Source organism: Salmo salar, chromosome ssa09 (assembly GCF_905237065.1).
Source record: "Salmo salar chromosome ssa09, Ssal_v3.1, whole genome shotgun sequence".
Classification (NCBI taxonomy): domain Eukaryota; kingdom Metazoa; phylum Chordata; class Actinopteri; order Salmoniformes; family Salmonidae; genus Salmo; species Salmo salar.
In genome coordinates, this window is record NC_059450.1 from 154,387,725 (window position 1) to 154,407,906 (window position 20,182).

Below are 20,182 nucleotides of genomic sequence, written 5' to 3' on the forward strand. Positions count from 1 at the left end.
TCAAGGAGAGCGGTTCAATTGTTGTGAAGAAGGCTTCAGGGCGCCCAAGAAAGTCCAGCAAGCACCAGGACCGTCTCCTAAAGTTGATTCAGCTGCGGCATTGGGGCACCACCAGTACAGAGCTTGCTCAGGAATGGCAGCAGGCAGGTTTGAGTGCATCTGCACGCAGAGTGAGGCGAAGACTTTTGGAGGATGGCCTGGTGTCAAGAAGGGCAGCAAAGAAGCCACTTCTCTCCAGGAAAAACATCAGGGACAGACTGAACTGTAACGGCTGTCTGAAGTAGTAGACCAAGGTGCAGCCTGGAATTTGTTCATCTTTTATTTTAGATGAAAAAAGGCACTTCACAAAGAAACACAGACGACAGCCAAACAGTCCTGTCAGGTATCCTAACACACTAAACAGAAAACATCTACCCACAAAACCCAAAGGAAAAACATGCTGCCTAAGTATGACTCCCAATCAGCAACAACGATGTACAGCTGTTCCTGATTGGGAGCCATACCCGGCCGAAACAAAGCAATCCCCAACATAGAAATACAGACATAGAATGCCCACCCAAATCACACCCTGACCAAACCTAAATAGAGACATAAAAAGGCTCTCTCAGGTCAGGGCGTGACAGTACCCCCCCCAAAGGTGCGGACTCCGGCCGCAAAACCTGAACCTATAGGGGAGGGTCTGGTGGGCATTTCTCCGCGGTGGAGGCTCTGGAGCGGGACGCAGACCCCGCTCCACCACTGGCTCACCCCACTTCACTGGCTCCCCTAGAGCGTGATCTCCTGCCGCCGACCACGGACTGGGGACCCTCGCAGCGGGCCCCGGACTGGCGGGCGACTCTGGCGGCTCTGGACAGACGGGCGACTCTGGCGGCTCCGGACAGGCGGGCGGCTCTGGCGGCTCTGGACAGACGGGCGACTCTGGCGGCTCCGGACAGGCGGGCGACTCTGGCGGCTCCGGACAGGCGGGCGACTCTGGCGGCTCCGGACAGGCGACGATGTACAGCTGTTCCTGATTGGGAGCCATACCCGGCCGAAACAAAGCAATCCCCAACATAGAAATACAGACATAGAATGCCCACCCAAATCATACCCTGACCAAACCTAAATAGAAACATAAAAAGGATCTCTAAGGTCAGGGCGTGACAGTGCATCTGCACGTACAATGTGGCGAAGACCTTTGGAGGATGGCCTGGTGTCAAGAAGGGCAGCAAAGAAGCCACTTCTCTCCAGGAAAAACATCAGGGACAGACTGATATTCTGCAAAAGGTACAGGGATTGGACTTCTGAGGACTGGGGTAAAGTCATTTCCTCTGATGAATCCCCTTTCCGATGGTTTGGGGCATCTGGAAAAAAGCTTGTCCGGAGAAGACAAGGTGAGCGCTACCATCAGTCCTGTGTCATGCCAACAGTAAAACATCCTGAGACCATTCATGTGTGGGGTTGCTTCTCAGCCAAGGGAGTGGGCTCACTCAGAATTTTGCCTAAGAACACAGCCATGAATAAAGAATGGTACCAACACGTCCTCCAAGAGCAACTTCTCCCAACCATCCAGGAACAGTTTGGTGACGAACAACGCCTTTTCCAGCATGATGGAGCACCTTGCCATAAGGCAAAATGATAACAAACAAAACAGAAATATTTTGGGTCCACGGCCAGGAAACTCCCCAGACCTTAATCCCATTGAGAACTTGTGGTCAATCCTCAAGAGGCGGGTGGACAAACAAAACCCCACAAATTCTGACAAACTCCAAGCATTGATTATGCAAGAATGGGCAGCCATCAGTCAGGATGTGGCCCAGAAGTGAATTGACAGCATGTCAGGGCGGATTGCATTAACTTCATGTAATTGTCAATAAAAGCCTTTGACACTTATGAAATGCTTGTAATTATACTTCAGTATTGCATAGTAACATCTGACAAAAATATCTAAAGACACTGAAGCAGCAAACTTTGTGGAAATTAATATTTGTGTCATTCTCAAACCTTTTGGCCACGACTGTATATTCAATGTGCAGGACAAAATTGAAGCTATGATTAAGAAGTTTGTGCTCTTCTCTGTCTTCATTAACAAGGACAACACACAGGTCTTTCCATCATTGTATGATTTTGTGTGTAAATGAACTCAAGCTTACGGACAATGTCAAATGTGATATAACGAAGCACCTGAGTGAGCTGGGTGCGCAATTACGCAGATACTTTCCCGAAACGGATGACACAAACAACTGGATTCGTTATCCCTTTCATGCCCTGCCTCCAGTCCACTTACCGATATCTGAACAAGAGAGCCTCATCGAAATTGCAACAAGCGGTTCTGTGAAAATTGAATTTATTCAGAAGCCACTGCCAGATTTCTGGATAGGGCTGCGTTCAGAGTATCCTGCCTTGGTAAATCGCGCTGTTAAGACACTGATGCCCTTTGCAACCACATACCTATGTGAGAGTGGAGTCTCCTCCCTCACTAGCATGGAAACTAAATACAGGAACAGACTGTGTATGGAAAATGATTTAAGACTGAGACTCTCTCCGATACAACCCAACATTACAGAGTTATGAGCATCATTTCAAGCACACCCTTCTCATTAACCTGAGAGAGAGAGAGAGAGACACAGAGACAGAGAGACAGAGGGAGACAGAGAGACACAGAGAGAGAGAGACACAGAGAGGGAGAGACACAGAGAGGGAGAGAGGGAGACACAGAGAGGGAGAGAGAGAGACACAGACAGGGAGAGACACAGAGAGGGAGAGAGAGAGAGAGACAGAGAGAGAGAGACACACAGAGAGACACAGAGACAGAGAGACAGAGACAGAGGGAGAGGGAGAGAGAGAGACACAGAGAGAGAGGGAGAGAGAGAGACACAGAGAGAGAGGGAGAGAGAGAGACACAGAGAGAGAGGGAGAGAGAGAGACACAGAGAGAGCGAGAGAGAGACACACAGAGAGAGAGAGATATGGCTGAGGGAGGGAGGGAGGGATAGGGCTGAGGGAGGGAGGGAGAGAGGGATAGGGCTGATGGAGGGAGGGAGGGAGGGAGAGAGGGATAGGGCTGAGGGAGGGAGGGAGGGAGGGATAGGGCTGATGGAGGGAGGGAGGGAGGGAGGGAGGGAGGGAGGGAGAGAGGGATAGGGCTGAGGGAGGGAGGGAGGGAGGGAGACAGGGATAGGGGCTGAGGGAGGGAGGGAGGGATAGGGCGGAGGGGGGAGGGAGGGATAGGGCTGATGGAGGGAGGGAGCGAGGGAGGGATAGTGCTGAGGGAGGGAGGGAGGGAGGGAGGGGGATAGGGCTGAGGGAGGGAGGGATAGGGCTGAGGGAGGAGGGAGCGAGGGAGAGAGGGATAGGGCTGAGTCATCGTCCCAGTGAGGCAGAGAGAGATGGAAGGATCAGAGAGGGAGAGGAGTGTCTTCAGTAAGAGAGGAGGAACAAGGTGACCACTGTCACACCGAGTTACAGCGATAACAACTCATGCTGCCTACAGTAAAAGGATATAGGGGGGGTAGAACTCAGGAGGAACATTCATGGAATTATAGATTTCTAGCTGACAAACGGATAGTTCTTATATCTTTCTAAATGCCTCTTTTAATTGGATTGTTTTTAGCTGATGAACAAACATCTATCTGTGCTTAAAGTCATACTATCTGTAGAATTCCAAACCAAACACTGCTACAAAACGTGAACAGATACAGATTTATTTTGGATTCGATGAACACAGCAGGATAAAAATGATTTAAAAGGAAATAATTTTCTCCAGATTCCGTCTGGCTTTATTCATGTCCATGTCAATGACCTCTTTACAACAGATGATGTCAGCTGGTATGAGCCGTGTGATTGTGACAGTGGTGGAAAAAGTACCCAAAACTCATACTGCAGTAAAAGTAAAGATACCTTAGTAGAAAATGACTCAAGTAAAAGTGAAAGTCAACCAGTAAAATACTACTTGAGTAAAAGTCTAAAAGTATTTGGTTTTAAATATACTGAAGTATAAAAAGTAAAAGTAATTACTAAAATATACTTAAGTATCAAAAGTAAAAGTATGAATACTTTTTTATTCCTTATATTAAGCAAAACAGACAGCACCATTTTCTTTTTTTTTTAATTTACGGACAGCCAGAAGCACACTCCATCATTCCAACATAATTTACAAACGAAGAATGTGTGTTTAGTGAGTCCTCCAGATCAGAGACCGTAGGGACGACCAGGGATGTTCTCTGTTTAGTGAGTCCTCCAGATCAGAGGCAGTAGGGATGACCAGGGATGTTCTCTGTTTAGTGAGTCCTCCAGATCAGAGGCAGTAGGGATGACCAGGGATGTTCTCTGTTTAGTGAGTCCTCCAGATCAGAGGCAGTAGGGACGACCAGGGATGTTCTCTGTTTAGTGAGTCCTCCAGATCAGAGGCAGGGGATGACCAGGGATGTTCTCTGTTTAGTGAGTCCTCCAGATCAGAGGCAGTAGGGATGACCAGGGATGTTCTCTGTTTAGTGAGTCCTCCAGATCAGAGGCAGTAGGGATGACCAGGGATGTTCTCTGTTTAGTGAGTCCTCCAGATCAGAGGCTGTAGGGACGACCAGGGATGTTCTCTGTTTAGTGTCCACCAGATCAGAGGCAGTAGGGATGACCAGGGATGTTCTCTGTTTAGTGAGTCCTCCAGATCAGAGGCAGTAGGGATGACCAGGGATGTTCTCTGTTTAGTGAGTCCTCCAGATCAGAGGCAGTAGGGATGACCAGGGATGTTCACTGTTTAGTGAGTCCTCCAGATCAGAGGCAGTAGGGATGACCAGGGATGTGCTCTGTTTAGTGAGTCCTCCAGATCAGAGGCAGTAGGGACGACCAGGGATGTTCTCTGTTTAGTGAGTCCTCCAGATCAGAGGCAGTAGGGACGACCAGGGATGTTCTCTGTTTAGTGAGTCCTCCAGATCAGAGGCAGTAGGGACGACCAGGGATGTTCTCTGTTTAGTGAGTCCTCCAGATCAGAGGCAGTAGGGACGACCAGGGATGTTCTCTGTTTAGTGAGTCCTCCAGATCAGAGACAGTAGGGATGACCAGGGATGTTCTCTGTTTAGTGAGTCCTCCAGATCAGAGGCAGTAGGGACGACCAGGGATGTTCTCTGTTTAGTGAGTCCTCCAGATCAGAGGCAGTAGGGACGACCAGGGATGTTCTCTGTTTAGTGAGTCCTCCAGATCAGAGACAGTAGGGATGACCAGGGATGTTCTCTGTTTAGTGAGTCCTCCAGATCAGAGGCAGTAGGGATGACCAGGGATGTGCTCTGTTTAGTGAGTCCTCCAGATCAGAGGCAGTAGGGATGACCAGGGATGTTCTCTGTTTAGTGAGTCCTCCAGATCAGAGGCAGTAGGGACGACCAGGGATGTTCTCTGTTTAGTGAGTCCTCCAGATCAGAGGCAGTAGGGACGACCAGGGATGTTCTCTGTTTAGTGAGTCCTCCAGATCAGAGGCAGTAGGGACGACCAGGGATGTTCTCTGTTTAGTGAGTCCTCCAGGTCAGAGGCAGAAGGGACGACCAGGGATGTTCTCTGTTTAGTGAGTCCTCCAGATCAGAGGCAGAAGGGACGACCAGGGATGTTCTCTGTTTAGTGAGTCCTCCAGATCAGAGGCAGTAGGGATGACCAGGGATGTTCTCTGTTTAGTGAGTCCTCCAGATCAGAGGCAGTAGGGATGACCAGGGATGTTCTCTGTTTAGTGAGTCCTCCAGGTCAGAGGCAGTAGGGATGACAAGGGATGTTCTCTGTTTAGTGAGTCCTCCAGATCAGAGGCAGAAGGGACGACCAGGGATGTTGTGTTGATAAGAGTGTGAATTAGACCATTTTCCTGTTCTGCTTAGCGTTCAAAATGTAACGAGTACTTTTGTTTGTCAGGGAAAATGCAAGGAGTAAAAAGTACATTATTTTCTTTAGGAATGTAGTGAAGTAAAAGTAAAAGTACAGATACCCCAAAGAAACTACTTAAATGGTACTTTAAAGTATTTTTACTTAAATACTTTACACGAGTGGATTATAATGTATGTCAGTGTAGCAGGGCTGTGTGGAGAGACCGTTCTTCCACAGAGAGAAAAGAACTAGGGCTGTTGCCTCTATTTAGGGAAATGACAAACACGCTCACAATCTCCCAGCCTCAGAAGTCTTGTTTCATTCCCACATCTTCTGTTGTTCACACGACACGCTTTCCCACACAGGGACTGTTATTCTGTTGGCGCTGTCTTTGTAAATCCTAGGAGCCACACATTCTCACTGTAATGTCTCTTTCCCTGCTATTGGTGACACACACACACACACACACACACACACACACACACACACACACACACACACACACACACACACACACACACACACACACACACAGTATGTTGGCAGGGCTTGGTGATGAAAGAACCCCCACACTCTCTCTAACATGTCTCTCTCTCTCTCTTTCTTTCCTTCTGTCATCTGTCTCAGCCTCTCCAAGGCGGGTTGGCATGGCCCAGTGATGAACGGAGCGGCGGTGCCCGGCAGCCCGGAGTTCTCCTCCTCATGCCCGCTGCCCGACTGGAGAGAGTTCTGCGAGCTCCATGCCCGTTCCTCCGCCTCCGACTTTGCCCACAAGTTTCGCCGCTTCCTAACGGAGAACCCGTGCTACGACTCCCCGGGCGCCGACAGCAGCTTCTCGCAGCACTTCGCCAGACACTTCCTGGAGTGTTTCTCTGCTGCTGTCACACAAGCCAGGGACCACCAGGCCTCGCTTTCGCCAGGGGACGACGGCTCCAACGCTCCCCCCAAATACAGCATTGTTCCCTTCCTGGGCATCCAGGGCTGCCTTCTGCCCTACGGACACAACGACCTCTACCAGCGGCGCAAGGACACCGGTGCCTCCAGCGAGTCCCTGGACAGTATGGACAGTGGAGGTTTAGGAATAGAAGGGATAGGAGGAGGAAGTTCTTCCTCCATGGCTATGGCCACCTCCCGCACCCCTCAACCCACCCACAAGCCCTCTGCTCTGGGCCAATCACGCAGCTCAGAGGACGTGTCAGTGGGACACCCCAAGGCCCGCTTCAAGAAGGGATTCTCTCTGAGGAACATGAGTCTGTGTGTGGTGGACGGGGTGAAGGAGATCTGGCACCGCCGCGCCTCCCCTGAACCAGACCCTGTAGGAGGGTCCGGAGGGGTCAGACGGGCCAACGGAGGAGGGGAGCCAGGGGGGGAGAGATGGTCCCAGAGACTGCGTCTTCACAGGGGTTCCCAGGGGCACAAGGCTGAGCTGCTGGAGATCCAGAGAGAGGGGGCTCTGCGTTACATGGTAGCTGATGATACTAACTGTATAGGGGTGCCTCAGTGGCAGAAGTGTAGGTTGCTGCTGAGGAAGACCAGGAGGGACGAAGGGGGTAACAAGTTCCTGTTGGAGTTCTATGTGCCACCCAAGGTAGAGTTACAGTATATGGACGTGGACACACACACACAAACACACACACACACACACACACACACACACACACACAGGTAAACACACACACACACACATACACACACATGAAACAGTCTGAGTATATGTCTATGATCACTGGCTCTGACCTTAAGGTGACTAAATAAGACTAAAGCTGTCCAACTGACTTTCTCTCCTTGATACCAGAGGGCCCCAAGGAGAGATGGGGCCGGGAGGTGGGTGTGGAGGGAGGGAGAGAGGGAGAGAGGGAGGGAGGGAGGGAGGGAGGGAGGGAGGGAGGGAGGGAGGGAGGGGGTAGAAGAACTAGAGGGATGGAGGGCTTTCTGAAGGACCTTAAGGACCTGAAGGAAACATTAAGCAGCTTGGGAGGAAGCTGACTGAGGAAACCCACCCAGGAACACATGGCTTCATGGGGAGAGATATGAGAGGATGTAGCCATGTAGAGGGATTTCCATGGCTTTATGGGGAGAGATATGAGAGGATGTAGCCATGTAGAGGGATTTCCATGGCTTTATGGGGAGAGATATGAGAGGATGTGGCCATATAGAGGGATTTCCATGGCTTTATGGGGAGAGATATGAGAGGATGTAGCCATGTAGAGGGATTTCCATGGCTTTATGGGTAGAGATATGAGGGGATGTAGCCATGTAGAGGGATTTCCATGGCTTTATGGGTAGAGATATGAGGGGATGTAGCCATGTAGAGGGATTTCCATGGCTTTATGGGTAGAGATATGAGGGGATGTAGCCATGTAGAGGGATTTCCATGGCTTTATGGGGAGAGATATGAGGGGATGTAGCCATGTAGAGGGATTTCCATGGCTTTATGGGGAGAGATATGAGGGGATGTAGCCATGTAGAGGGATTTCCATGGCTTTATGGGGAGAGATATGAGAGGATGTAGCCATGTAGAGGGATTTCCATGGCTTTATGGGTAGAGATATGAGAGGATGTAGCCATGTAGAGGGATTTCCATGGCTTTATGGGTAGAGATATGAGAGGATGTAGCCATGTAGAGGGATTTCCATGGCTTTATGGGGAGAGATATGAGGGGATGTAGCCATGTAGAGGGATTTCCATGGATGATAGATTCTATATGAAACCGAGCAGTGGTTCTTCATCCTGGTCCTGGGGACCCAAAGTGGTGCACATTTTAGTTTTTGCCCCTAGCAACTACACAGCCGATTAGCGAATCCACTCAGACTTAGTTCCTAAGGTTCGACGATGATGAGTTAATTAGTCGAATCAGGTGTGTAGTGCTAGGGGCCCCAGAACCAGGAAGAAGAGACACCGACGTAGAGGGATTAGTTATGTATGGATACTCCGGTCACTCCGGTCACAACTTGCAGACTTGTTTACGCTGCTGTGCGTTTTTGTTGCCGATCTTACTTTGATACCTGACGGTTTTTTACTTTTTCATTACCGTATATTTTTACTTTTTCCCTCACTCAACTTTTTTCCTCACTCAACTTTTTTCATTCATCCCCGGAGGTTTTATCTGGACATGGTTCGTCAGGACTTCAAACAGCCGAAGCTAAGTAACATTAACATGATGCCTTCTAATTGCAGTCGTTGTATTTATAATATACAGGAGAACGATCGCCTTACGGCAAGGATAGCTGTGCTGCAAGCCCAGCTTCAGACGCGATCGTTAGGCAAGGGTAATTTCAGTGTAGGAAAGGATGAAACAGCGTCTGTGCCACCAGTAAGTACAGATAGTAACGTTAGTATAAACCCCCTCGCACGGTCCCCGCAGCCGGACATCTTTCTCATGGCTTCTGGAGGGAAACGCTGTAGGAATGCTCAACCGGTGTCGCTTATTCAGCCGACAGAAACTTTCAACCGGTTCTCCCCATTAAGCGAGTCGGAGTCGGAGGCCGAGACTTCTCTGGTCTCTACTCCTCCCGTTGTGGGGTCTGAGACGCCGACGGCTCCCACCATTAGCTCTGACAAATTGAAAACCCTAGTCATTGGCGACTCCATTACCCGCAGTATTAGACTTAAAACTAATCATCCAGCGATCATACACTGTTTACCAGGGGGCAGGGCTACCGACGTTAAGGCTAATCTAAAGACGGTGCTGGCTAAAGCTAAAACTGGCGAGTGTAGAGAGTATAGAGATATTGTTATCCACGTCGGCACCAACGATGTTAGGATGAAACAGTCAGAGGTCACCAAGCGCAACATAGCTTCAGCGTGTAAATCAGCTAGAAAGATGTGTCGGCATCGATTAATTGTCTCTGGCCCCCTCCCGGTTAGGGGGAGTGATGAGCTCTACAGCAGAGTCTCACAACTCAATCGCTGGTTGAAAACTGTTTTCTGCCCCTCCCAAAAGATAGAATTTGTAGATAATTGGCCCTCTTTCTGGGACTCACCCACAAACAGGACCAAGCCTGGCCTGTTGAGGAGTGACGGACTCCATCCTAGCTGGAGGGGTGCTCTCATCTTATCTACGAACATAGACAGGGCTCTAACTCCTCTAGCTCCACAATGAAATAGGGTGCAGGCCAGGCAGCAGGCTGTTAGCCAGCCTGCCAGCTTAGTGGAGTCTGCCACTAGCACAGTCAGTGTAGTCAGCTCAGCTTCCCCCATTGAGACCGTGTCTGTGCCTCGATCTAGGTTGGGCAAAATTAAAAATGGCGGTGTTCGCTTTAGCAATCTCACTAGTATAAAGACCTCCTCCATTCCTGCCATTATTGAAAGAGATTGTGATACCTCACATCTCAAAATTGGGTTACTTAATGTTAGATCCCTCACTTCCAAGGCAGTTATAGTCAATGAACTAATCACTGATAATAATCTTGATGTGATTGGCCTGACTGAAACATGGCTTAAGCCTGATGAATTTACTGTGTTAAATGAGGCCTCACCCCAGGTTACATTAGTGACCATACCCCCGTGCATCCGGCAAAGGCGGAGGTGTTGCTAACATTTACGATAGCAAATTTCAATTTACAAAAAAAAACAACAATGACGTTTTCGTCTTTTGAGCTTCTAGTCATGAAATCTATGCAGCCTACTCACTCACTTTTTATAGCTACTGTTTATAGGCCTCCTGGGCCATATGCAGTGTTCCTCACTGAGTTCCCTGAATTCCTATCGGATCTTGTAGTCATAGCAGATAATATTCTAATTTTTGGTGACTTTAACATTCACATGGAAAAGTCCACAGACCCACTCCAAAAGGCTTTCGGAGCCATCATCGACTCAGTGGGTTTTGTCCAACATGTCTCTGGACCTACTCACTGCCACAGTCATACTCTGGACCTAGTTTTGTCCCATGGAATAAATGTTGTGGATCTAAATGTTTTCCTCATAATCCTGGACTATCGGACCACCATTTTATTACGTTTGCAATTGCAACAAATAATCTGCTCAGACCCCAACCAAGGAGCATTAAAAGTCGTGCTATAAATTCTCAGACAACCCAAAGATTCCTTGATGCCCTTCCAGACTGCCTCTGCCTACCCAAGGACGTCAGAGGACAAAAATCAGTTAACCACCTAACCGAGGAACTCAATTTAACCTTGCGCAATACCCTAGATGCAGTTGCACCCCTAAAAACTAAAAACATCTGTCATAAGAAACTAGCTCCCTGGTATACAGAAAATACACGAGCTCTGAAGCAAGCTTCCAGAAAATTGGAACGGAAATGGCGCCACACCAAACTGGAAGTCTTCCGACTAGCTTGGAAAGACAGTACCGTGCAGTATCGAAGAGCCCTTACTGCTGCTCGATCATCCTATTTTTCCAACTTAATTGAGGAAAATAAGAACAATCCGAAATTTCTTTTTGATACTGTCGCAAAGCTAACTAAAAAGCAGCCTTCGCAAATGGAGGATGGCTTTCACTTCAGCAGTAATAAATTTATGAACTTCTTTGAGGAAAAGATCATGATCATTAGAAAGCAAATTACAGACTCCTCTTTAAATCTGGGTATTCCTCCAAAGCTCCATTGTCCTGAGTCTGCACAACTCTGCCAGGACCTAGGATCAAGGGAGATACTAAAGTGTTTTAGTACTATATCTCTTGACGCAATGATGAAAATAATCATGGCCTCCAAACCCTCAAGCTGCATACTGGACCCTATTCCAACTAAACTACTGAAAGAGCTGCTTCCTGTGCTTGGCCCTCCTATGTTGAACATAATAAACGGCTCTCTATCCACCGGATGTGTACCAAGCTCACTAAAAGTGGCAGTAATAAAGCCTCTCTTGAAAAAGCCGAATCTTGATCCAGAAATTATAAAAAACTATCGGCCTATATCGAATCTTCCATTCCTCTCCAAAATTTTAGAAAAAGCTGTTGCACAGCAACTGACTGCCTTCCTGAAGACAAACAATGTATACGAAACGCTTCAGTCTGGTTTTAGACCCCATCATAGCACTGAGACTGCACTTGTGAAGGTGGTAAATGACCTTTTAATGACGTCAGACCGAGGCTCTGCATCTGTCCTCGTGCTCCTAGATCTTAGTGCCGCTTTTGATACCATCGATCACCACATTCTTTTGGAGAGATTGGAAACCCAAATTGGTCTACATGGACAAGTTCTGGCCTGGTTTAGATCTTATCTGTCGGAAAGATATCAGTTTGTCTCTGTGAATGGTTTGTCCTCTGACAAATCAATTGTAAATTTCGGTGTTCCTCAAGGTTCCGTTTTAGGACCACTATTGTTTTCACTATATATTTTACCTCTTGGGGATGTCATTCGAAAACATAATGTTAAATTTCACTGCTATGCAGACGACACACAGCTGTACATTTCAATGAAACATGGTGAAGCCCCAAAATTGCCCTCGCTAGAAGCCTGTGTTTCAGACATAAAGAAGTGGATGGCTGCAAACTTTCTACTTTTAAACTCGGACAAAACAGAGATGCTTGTTCTAGGTCCCAAGAAACAAAGAGATCTTCTGTTGAATCTGACAATTAATCTGGATGGTTGTACAGTCGTCTCAAATAAAACTGTGAAGGACCTCGGCGTTACTCTGGACCCTGATCTCTCTTTTGAAGAACATATCAAGACTGTTTCAAGGACAGCTTTTTTCCATCTACGTAACATTGCAAAAATCAGAAATTTTCTGTCCAAAAATGACGCAGAAAAATTAATCCATGCTTTTGTTACTTCTAGGCTGGACTACTGCAATGCTCTACTTTCCGGCTACCGGATAAAGCACTAAATAAACTTCAGTTAGTGCTAAATACGGCTGCTAGAATCCTGACTAGAACCAAAAAATTTGATCATATTACTCCAGTGTTAGCCTCCCTACACTGGCTTCCTGTTAAGGCAAGGGCTGATTTCAAGGTTTTACTGCTAACCTACAAAGCATTACATGGGCTTGCTCCTACCTATCTTTCCGATTTGGTCCTGCCGTACATACCTACACGTACGCTACGGTCACAAGACGCAGGCCTCCTAATTGTCCCTAGAATTTCTAAGCAAACGGCTGGAGGTAGGGCTTTCTCCTATAGAGCTCCATTTTTATGGAATGGTCTGCCTACCAATGTGAGAGACGCAGACTCAGTCTCAACCTTTAAGTCTTTACTGGTGTTCTTCCATGCCGTCCATGGGAGGGGTGCGTCACTTGAGTGGGTTGAGTCACTGACGTGGTCTTCCTGTCTGGGTTGGCGCCCCCCCCTTGGGTTGTGCCATGGCGGAGATCGTTGTGGGCTATACTCGGCCTTGTCTTAGGACGGTAAGTTGGTGGTTGGAGACATCCCTCTAGTGGTGTGGGGGCTGTGCTTTGGCAAAGTGGGTGGGGTTATATCCTGCCTGTTTGGCCCTGTCCGGGGTATCATCGGATGGGGCCACAGTGTCTTCTGATCCCTCCTGTCTCAGCCTCCAGTATTTATGCTGCAGTAGTTTATGTGTCGGGGGCTAGGGTCAGTCTGTTACATCTGGAGTATTTCTCTTGTCCTATCCGGTGTCCTGTGTGTATTTAAATATGCTCTCTCTAATTCTCTCTTTCTCTCTTTCTGTCTTTCTCTCGGAGGACCTGAGCCCTAGGACCATGCCTCAGGACTACCTGGTATGATGACTCCTTGCTGTCCCCAGTCCACCTGGCCGTGCTGCTGCTCCAGTTTCAACTGTTCTGCCTGCGGCTATGGAACCCTGACCTGTTCACCGGACGTGCTTGTTGCACCCTCGACAACTACTATGATTATTATTATTTGACCATGCTGGTCATTTATGAACATTTTAACATTTTAACATTTTGACCATGTTCTGTTTTAATATCCACCCTGCACAGCCAGAAGAGGACTGGCCACCCCTCATAGCCTGGTTCCTCTCTAGGTTTCTTCCTAGGTTTTTGGCCTTTCTAGGGAGTTTTTCCTAGGGGAGTTTTTCCTAGCCACCGTGCTTCTTTCACATGCTTTGCTTGCTGTTTGGGGTTTTAGGCTGGGTTTCTGTACAGCACTTTGAGAATATCAGCTGATGTACGAAGGGCTATATAAAAATAAATTTGATTTGAAATTTGATATTCTGGATCGTTATTGTGAATCTGAGGAATTACTTTCGGAAGAGAAATGAGGATATGGAATACGATGACACGATGGGTTGTTTCACATCTTCTGGAACTGTCTGTTTTCTCCAAACACATTTTTGTTGCTATTAAGTAGAAGTTGCCGTGCCAATCCTGAAACTGACTGTAACTTGTTGTTGTGATCCAGGTCCACTGAATAATGATCATGTTGTTCCCTAAAATACGTACATGTCTCAGCAGAGACTGCTTCACTACGTTTATCAGGGCCTGTTTTATTTTTACAAAGAAATTAAATAAAACATTATTTTAACTAGGCAAGTCAAGTTAAGAACAAATTCTTATTTACAATGACGGCCTAGGAACAGTGGGTTAACTGCCTTGTTCAGGAGCAGAACGACAGATTTTTACCTTGTCAACTCGGGGATTCGATCTAGCAACATTTCAGTTACTGGCCCAACGCTCTAACCACTAGGCTACCTGCCTCCCCTCTAACCACTAGGCTACCTGCCGCCCCTCTAACCACTAGGCTACCTGCCGCCCCTCTAACCACTAGGCTACCTGCCTCCTCCTCTAACCACTAGGCTACCTGCCGCCCCTCTAACCACTAGGCTACCTGCCGCCCCTCTAACCACTAGGCTACCTGCCGCCCCTCTAACCACTAGGCTACCTGCCGCCCCTCTAACCACTAGGCTACCTGCCTCCCCTCTAACCACTAGGTTACCTCCCTCTAACCACTAAGCTACCTGCCGCCCCTCTAACCACTAGACTACCTGCCGCCCCTCTAACCACTAGACTACCTGCCGCCCCTCTAACCACTAGGTTACCTGCCGCTCCTCTAACCACTAGGCTACCTGCCGCTCCTCTAACCACTAGGCTACCTGCCTCTAACCACTAAGCTACCTGCCACTACTCTAACCACTAGGCTACCTGCCACTACTCTAACCACTAGGCTACCTGCCTCTAACCACTAAGCTACCTGCCACTACTCTAACCACTAGGCTACCTGCCGCTCCTCTAACCACTAGGCTACCTGCCGCTCCTCTAACCACTAGGTTACCTGCCTCTAACCACTAAGCTACCTGCCACTACTCTAACCACTAGACTACCTGCCGCCCCTCTAACCACTAGGCTACCTGCCGCTCCTCTAACCACTAGGCTACCTGCCGCTCCTCTAACCACTAGGTTACCTGCCTCTAACCACTAAGCTACCTGCCACTACTCTAACCACTAGGCTACCTGCCTCTAACCTCTAACCACACAGTACACTGTATAACAGCAGTTAAAATGCTTCCTTCTCTCCTCTTTGAAGATGTTGACTTATCCCATAGAGGTAGTGGGGTGAGCTAAGTCTGCTCCATAGTAGAGGTCGACCGATTAATCGGAATGGCCGATTAATTAGGGCCGATTTCAAGGATTCATAACAATCGGTAATCAGTATTTTTGGCCATCGATTTGCCGATTTTTGGGGGGGGGGATTTAAAAAAAATATTTCTTTTAGAAATATTTTTTAACTAGGCAAGTCAGTTAAGAACACATTCTTATTTTCAATAACGGCCTAGGAACGGTGGGTTAACTGCCTTGTTCAGGGGCAGAACGACAGATTTTTACCTTGTCAGCTTGGGGATTCAATCTTTCAACCTTACGTTTAACTAGTCCAACGCTCTAACCGCCTGCTTTACATTGCACTCCACGAGGAGCCTGCCTGTTACGCGAATGCAGTAAGAAGCCAAGGTAAGTTGCTAGCTAGCATTAAACTTATCTTATAAAAAACAATCAATCAATCAATCATAATCACTAGTTAACTACACATGGTTGATGATATTACTAGTTTATCTAACGTGTCCTGCGTTGCATATAATCGATGCGGTGCGCATTCGCGAAAAAGGACTGTCGTTGCTCCAACTTGTACCTAACCATAAACATCAATGTCTTTCTTAAAATCAATACACAAGTATATATTTTTAAACCTGCATATTTAGTTAATATTGCCTGCTAACATGAATTTATTTTAACTAGGGAAAATGTGTCACCTCTGCAACAGAGTCAGGGTATATGCAGCAGTTTGGGCCGCCTGGCTCGTTGCGAACTGTGAAGACTATTTCTTCCTAACAAAGACAGCCAACTTCGCCAAACGGGGGATGATTTAACAAAAGCGCATTTGCGGAAAAAAAGCACAATCGTTGCACAACTGTAGCTAACCATAAACATCAATGCCTTTCTTAAAATCAATACACAGAAGTATATATTTTTAAACCTGCATATTTAGCTAAAAGAAATCCAGGTTAGCAGGCAATATTAACCAGGTGAAATTGTGTCACTTCTCTTCCGTTCATTGCACGCAGAGTCAGGGTATATGCAACAGTTTGGGCCACCTGGCTCGTTGCGAACTAATTTGCCAGAATTTTACGTAATTATGACATAACATTGAAGGTTGTGTAATGTAACAGGAATATTTTGGCTTATGGTTGCCACCCGTTAGATAAAATACGGAACGGTTCCGTATTTCACTGAAAGAATAAACGTTTTGTTTTCGAAATGATAGTTTCCGGATTCAACCATATTAATGACCTAAGGCTCGTGTTTCTGTGTGTTATTATGTTATAATTAAGTCTATGATTTGATAGAGTAGTCTGACTGAGCGGTGGTAGGCACCAGCAGGCTCGTAAGCATTCATTCAAAACAGCACTTTCGTGCATTTTGCCAGCAGCCCTTCGCAATGCATTGCGCTGTTTATGACTTCAAGCCTGTCAACTCCCAAGATGAGGCTGGTGTAACCGATGTGAAATGGTTAGCTAGTTAGCGGGTGCACGCTAATAGCGTTTCAATCGTCACTCGCTCTGAGACTTGGAGTAGTTGTTCCCCTTGCTCTACATGGGTAATGCTGCTTCGAGGGTGGCTGTTGTCGATGTGTTCCTGGTTCGAGCCCAGGTAGGAGCGAGGAGAGGGACGGAAGCTATTCTGTTACACTGGCAATACTAAAGTGCCTATAAGAACATCCAATAGTCAAAGGTATATGAAATACAAATTGTATAGAGAGAAATAGTCCTATAATTCCTATAATAACTACAACCTAAAACTTCTTACCTGGGAATATTGAAGACTCATGTTAAAAGGAACCACCAGCTTTCATATGTTCTCATGTTCTGAGCAAGGAACTTAAACGTTAGCTTTCTTACATGGAACATATTGCACTTTTACTTTCTTCTCCAACACTTTGTTTTTGCATTATTTAAACCAAATTGAACACATTTCATTATTTATTTGAGGCTAAATTGATTTTATTTATGTATTATATTAAGTTAAAATAAGTGTTCATTCAGTATTGTTGTAATTGTCATTATTACAAATAGATTTTTGGGGGAAAATTTAATCGGCCGATTAATCGGCAGCGGCATTTTTGCCCCTCCAATAATCGGTATCGGTATCGGCGTTGAAAAATCATAATCGGCCGACCTCTACTCCATAGTGCTTTTATCAATCCAGTCATGTCAGATGAAATTAGTGAAACCATTTTTCAGGTACAGTTTTTGAATGGGGCCAGGGTCTTCTTGACTGTTGCCAAGGATGTTATGTGATCTGAGTGGGGCAAGAGGAACAGGAAATATCCCTTTAGATACAGGAAGTGACATTTGATATTCTTCCCCCAAAGATGAGCTGAGCGGAGTGGAGGACTCAGGACAGCTAGTCAGTCGTACAGGGAGATGAGTGGAGTGGAGGACTCAGGACAGCTAGTCAGTCATACAGGGAGATGAGTGGAGTGGAGGACTCAGGACAGCTAGTCAGTCGTACAGGGAGATGAGTGGAGTGGAGGACTCAGGACAGCTAGTCAGTCGTACAGGGAGATGAGTGGAGTGGAGGACTCAGGACAGCTAGTCAGTCGTACAGGGAGATGAGTGGAGTGGAGGACTCAGGACAGCCAGTCAGTCGTACAGGGAGATGGGTGGAGGACTCAGGACAGCTAGTCAGTCGTACAGGGAGATGAACTGAGTGGAGGACTCAGGACAGCTAGTCAGTCGTACAGGGAGATGAGCGGAGTGGAGGACTCAGGACAGCTAGTCAGTCGTACAGGGAGATGAGCGGAGTGGAGGACTCAGGACAGCTAGTCAGTCGTACAGGGAGATGAGCGGAGTGGAGGACTCAGGACAGCTAGTCAGTCGTACAGGGAGATGAGCGGAGTGGAGGACTCAGGACAGCTAGTCAGTCGTACAGGGAGATGAGTGGAGTGGAGGACTCCAGGACAGCTAGTCAGTCGTACAGGGAGATGAGTGGAGTGGAGGACTCAGGACAGCCAGTCAGTCGTACAGGGAGATGAGTGGAGGACTCAGGACAGCTAGTCAGTCGTACAGGGAGATGAGTGGAGTGGAGGACTCAGGACAGCTAGTCAGTCGTACAGGGAGATGAGTGGAGTGGAGGACTCAGGACAGCTAGTCAGTCGTACAGGGAGATGAGTGGAGTGGAGGACTCAGGACAGCTAGTCAGTCGTACAGGGAGATGAGTGGAGTGGAGGACTCAGGACAGCCAGTCAGTCGTACAGGGAGATGAGTGGAGGACTCAGGACAGCTAGTCAGTCGTACAGGGAGATGAGTGGAGTGGAGGACTCAGGACAGCTAGTCAGTCGTACAGGGAGATGAGTGGAGTGGAGGACTCAGGACAGCTAGTCAGTCGTACAGGGAGATGAGTGGAGTGGAGGACTCAGGACAGCCAGTCAGTCGTACAGGGAGATGAGTGGAGGACTCAGGACAGCTAGTCAGTCGTACAGGGAGATGAGTGGAGTGGAGGACTCAGGACAGCTAGTCAGTCATACAGGGAGATGAGTGGAGGACTCAGGACAGCTAGTCAGTCGTACAGGGAGATGAGTGGAGTGGAGGACTCAGGACAGCTAGTCAGTCGTACAGGGAGATGAGTGGAGTGGAGGACTCAGGACAGCTAGTCAGTCGTACAGGGAGATGAGTGGAGTGGAGGACTCAGGACAGCTAGTCAGTCGTACAGGGAGATGAGTGGAGTGGAGGACTCAGGACAGCTAGTCAGTCGTACAGGGAGATGAGTGGAGGACTCAGGACAGCCAGTCAGTCGTACAGGGAGATGAGTGGAGTGGAGGACTCAGGACAGCTAGTCAGTCGTACAGGGAGATGAGTGGAGTGGAGGACTCAGGACAGCTAGTCAGTCGTACAGGGAGATGAGTGGAGGACTCAGGACAGCTAGTCAGTCGTACAGGGAGATGAGTGGAGTGGAGGACTCAGGACAGCTAGTCAGTCGTACAGGGAGATGAGCGGAGTGGAGGACTCAGGACAGCTAGTCAGTCGTACAGGGAGATGAGTGGAGTGGAGGACTCAGGACAGCTAGTCAGTCGTACAGGGAGATGAGTGGAGTGGAGGACTCAGGACAGCTAGTCAGTCGTACAGGGAGATGAGTGGAGGACTCAGGACAGCTAGTCAGTCGTACAGGGAGATGAGTGGAGTGGAGGACTCAGGACAGCTAGTCAGTCGTACAGGGAGATGAGTGGAGGACTCAGGACAGCTAGTCAGTCGTACAGGGAGATGAGCGGAGTGGAGGACTCAGGACAGCTAGTCAGTCGTACAGGGAGATGAGTGGAGGACTCAGGACAGCTAGTCAGTCGTACAGGGAGATGAGCGGAGTGGAGGACTCAGGACAGCTAGTCAGTCGTACAGGGAGATGAGCGGAGTGGAGGACTCAGGACAGCTAGTCAGTCGTACAGGGAGATGAGTGGAGTGGAGGACTCAGGACAGCTAGTCAGTCGTACAGGGAGATGAGTGGAGTGGAGGACTCAGGACAGCTAGTCAGTCGTACTGGGAGATGAGTGGAGTGGAGGACTCAGGACAGCCAGTCAGTCGTACAGGGAGATGAGTGGAGTGGAGGACTCAGGACAGCTAGTCAGTCATACAGGGAGATGAGTGGAGTGGAGGACTCAGGACAGCTAGTCAGTCGTACAGGGAGATGAGTGGAGTGGAGGACTCAGGACAGCCAGTCAGTCGTACAGGGAGATGAGTGGAGGACTCAGGACAGCTAGTCAGTCGTACAGGGAGATGAGTGGATTGGAGGACTCAGGACAGCTAGTCAGTCGTACAGGGAGATGAGTGGAGTGGAGGACTCAGGACAGCCAGTCAGTCGTACAGGGAGATGAGTGGAGGACTCAGGACAGCTAGTCAGTCGTACAGGGAGATGAGTGGAGTGGAGGACTCAGGACAGCTAGTCAGTCGTACAGGGAGATGAGTGGAGTGGAGGACTCAGGACAGCTAGTCAGTCGTACAGGGAGAT

The 20,182-nt window shown here is 48.2% G+C and overlaps 1 protein-coding gene across 1 annotated transcript in view; it reads left to right on the plus strand.

Moving 5' to 3' along the window:
- LOC106613312 (SH2B adapter protein 2) overlaps window positions 1-20,182 on the plus strand; it is a 55,224-nt gene that overhangs the window by 22,887 nt on the left and 12,155 nt on the right. The window contains exon 3 of the mRNA XM_045724857.1: window positions 6,444-7,404. Within this exon, the coding sequence (XP_045580813.1) occupies window positions 6,475-7,404 (930 nt within the window). The 5' untranslated portion in view covers window positions 6,444-6,474. The remainder of the gene's footprint in view (window positions 1-6,443; window positions 7,405-20,182) is intronic.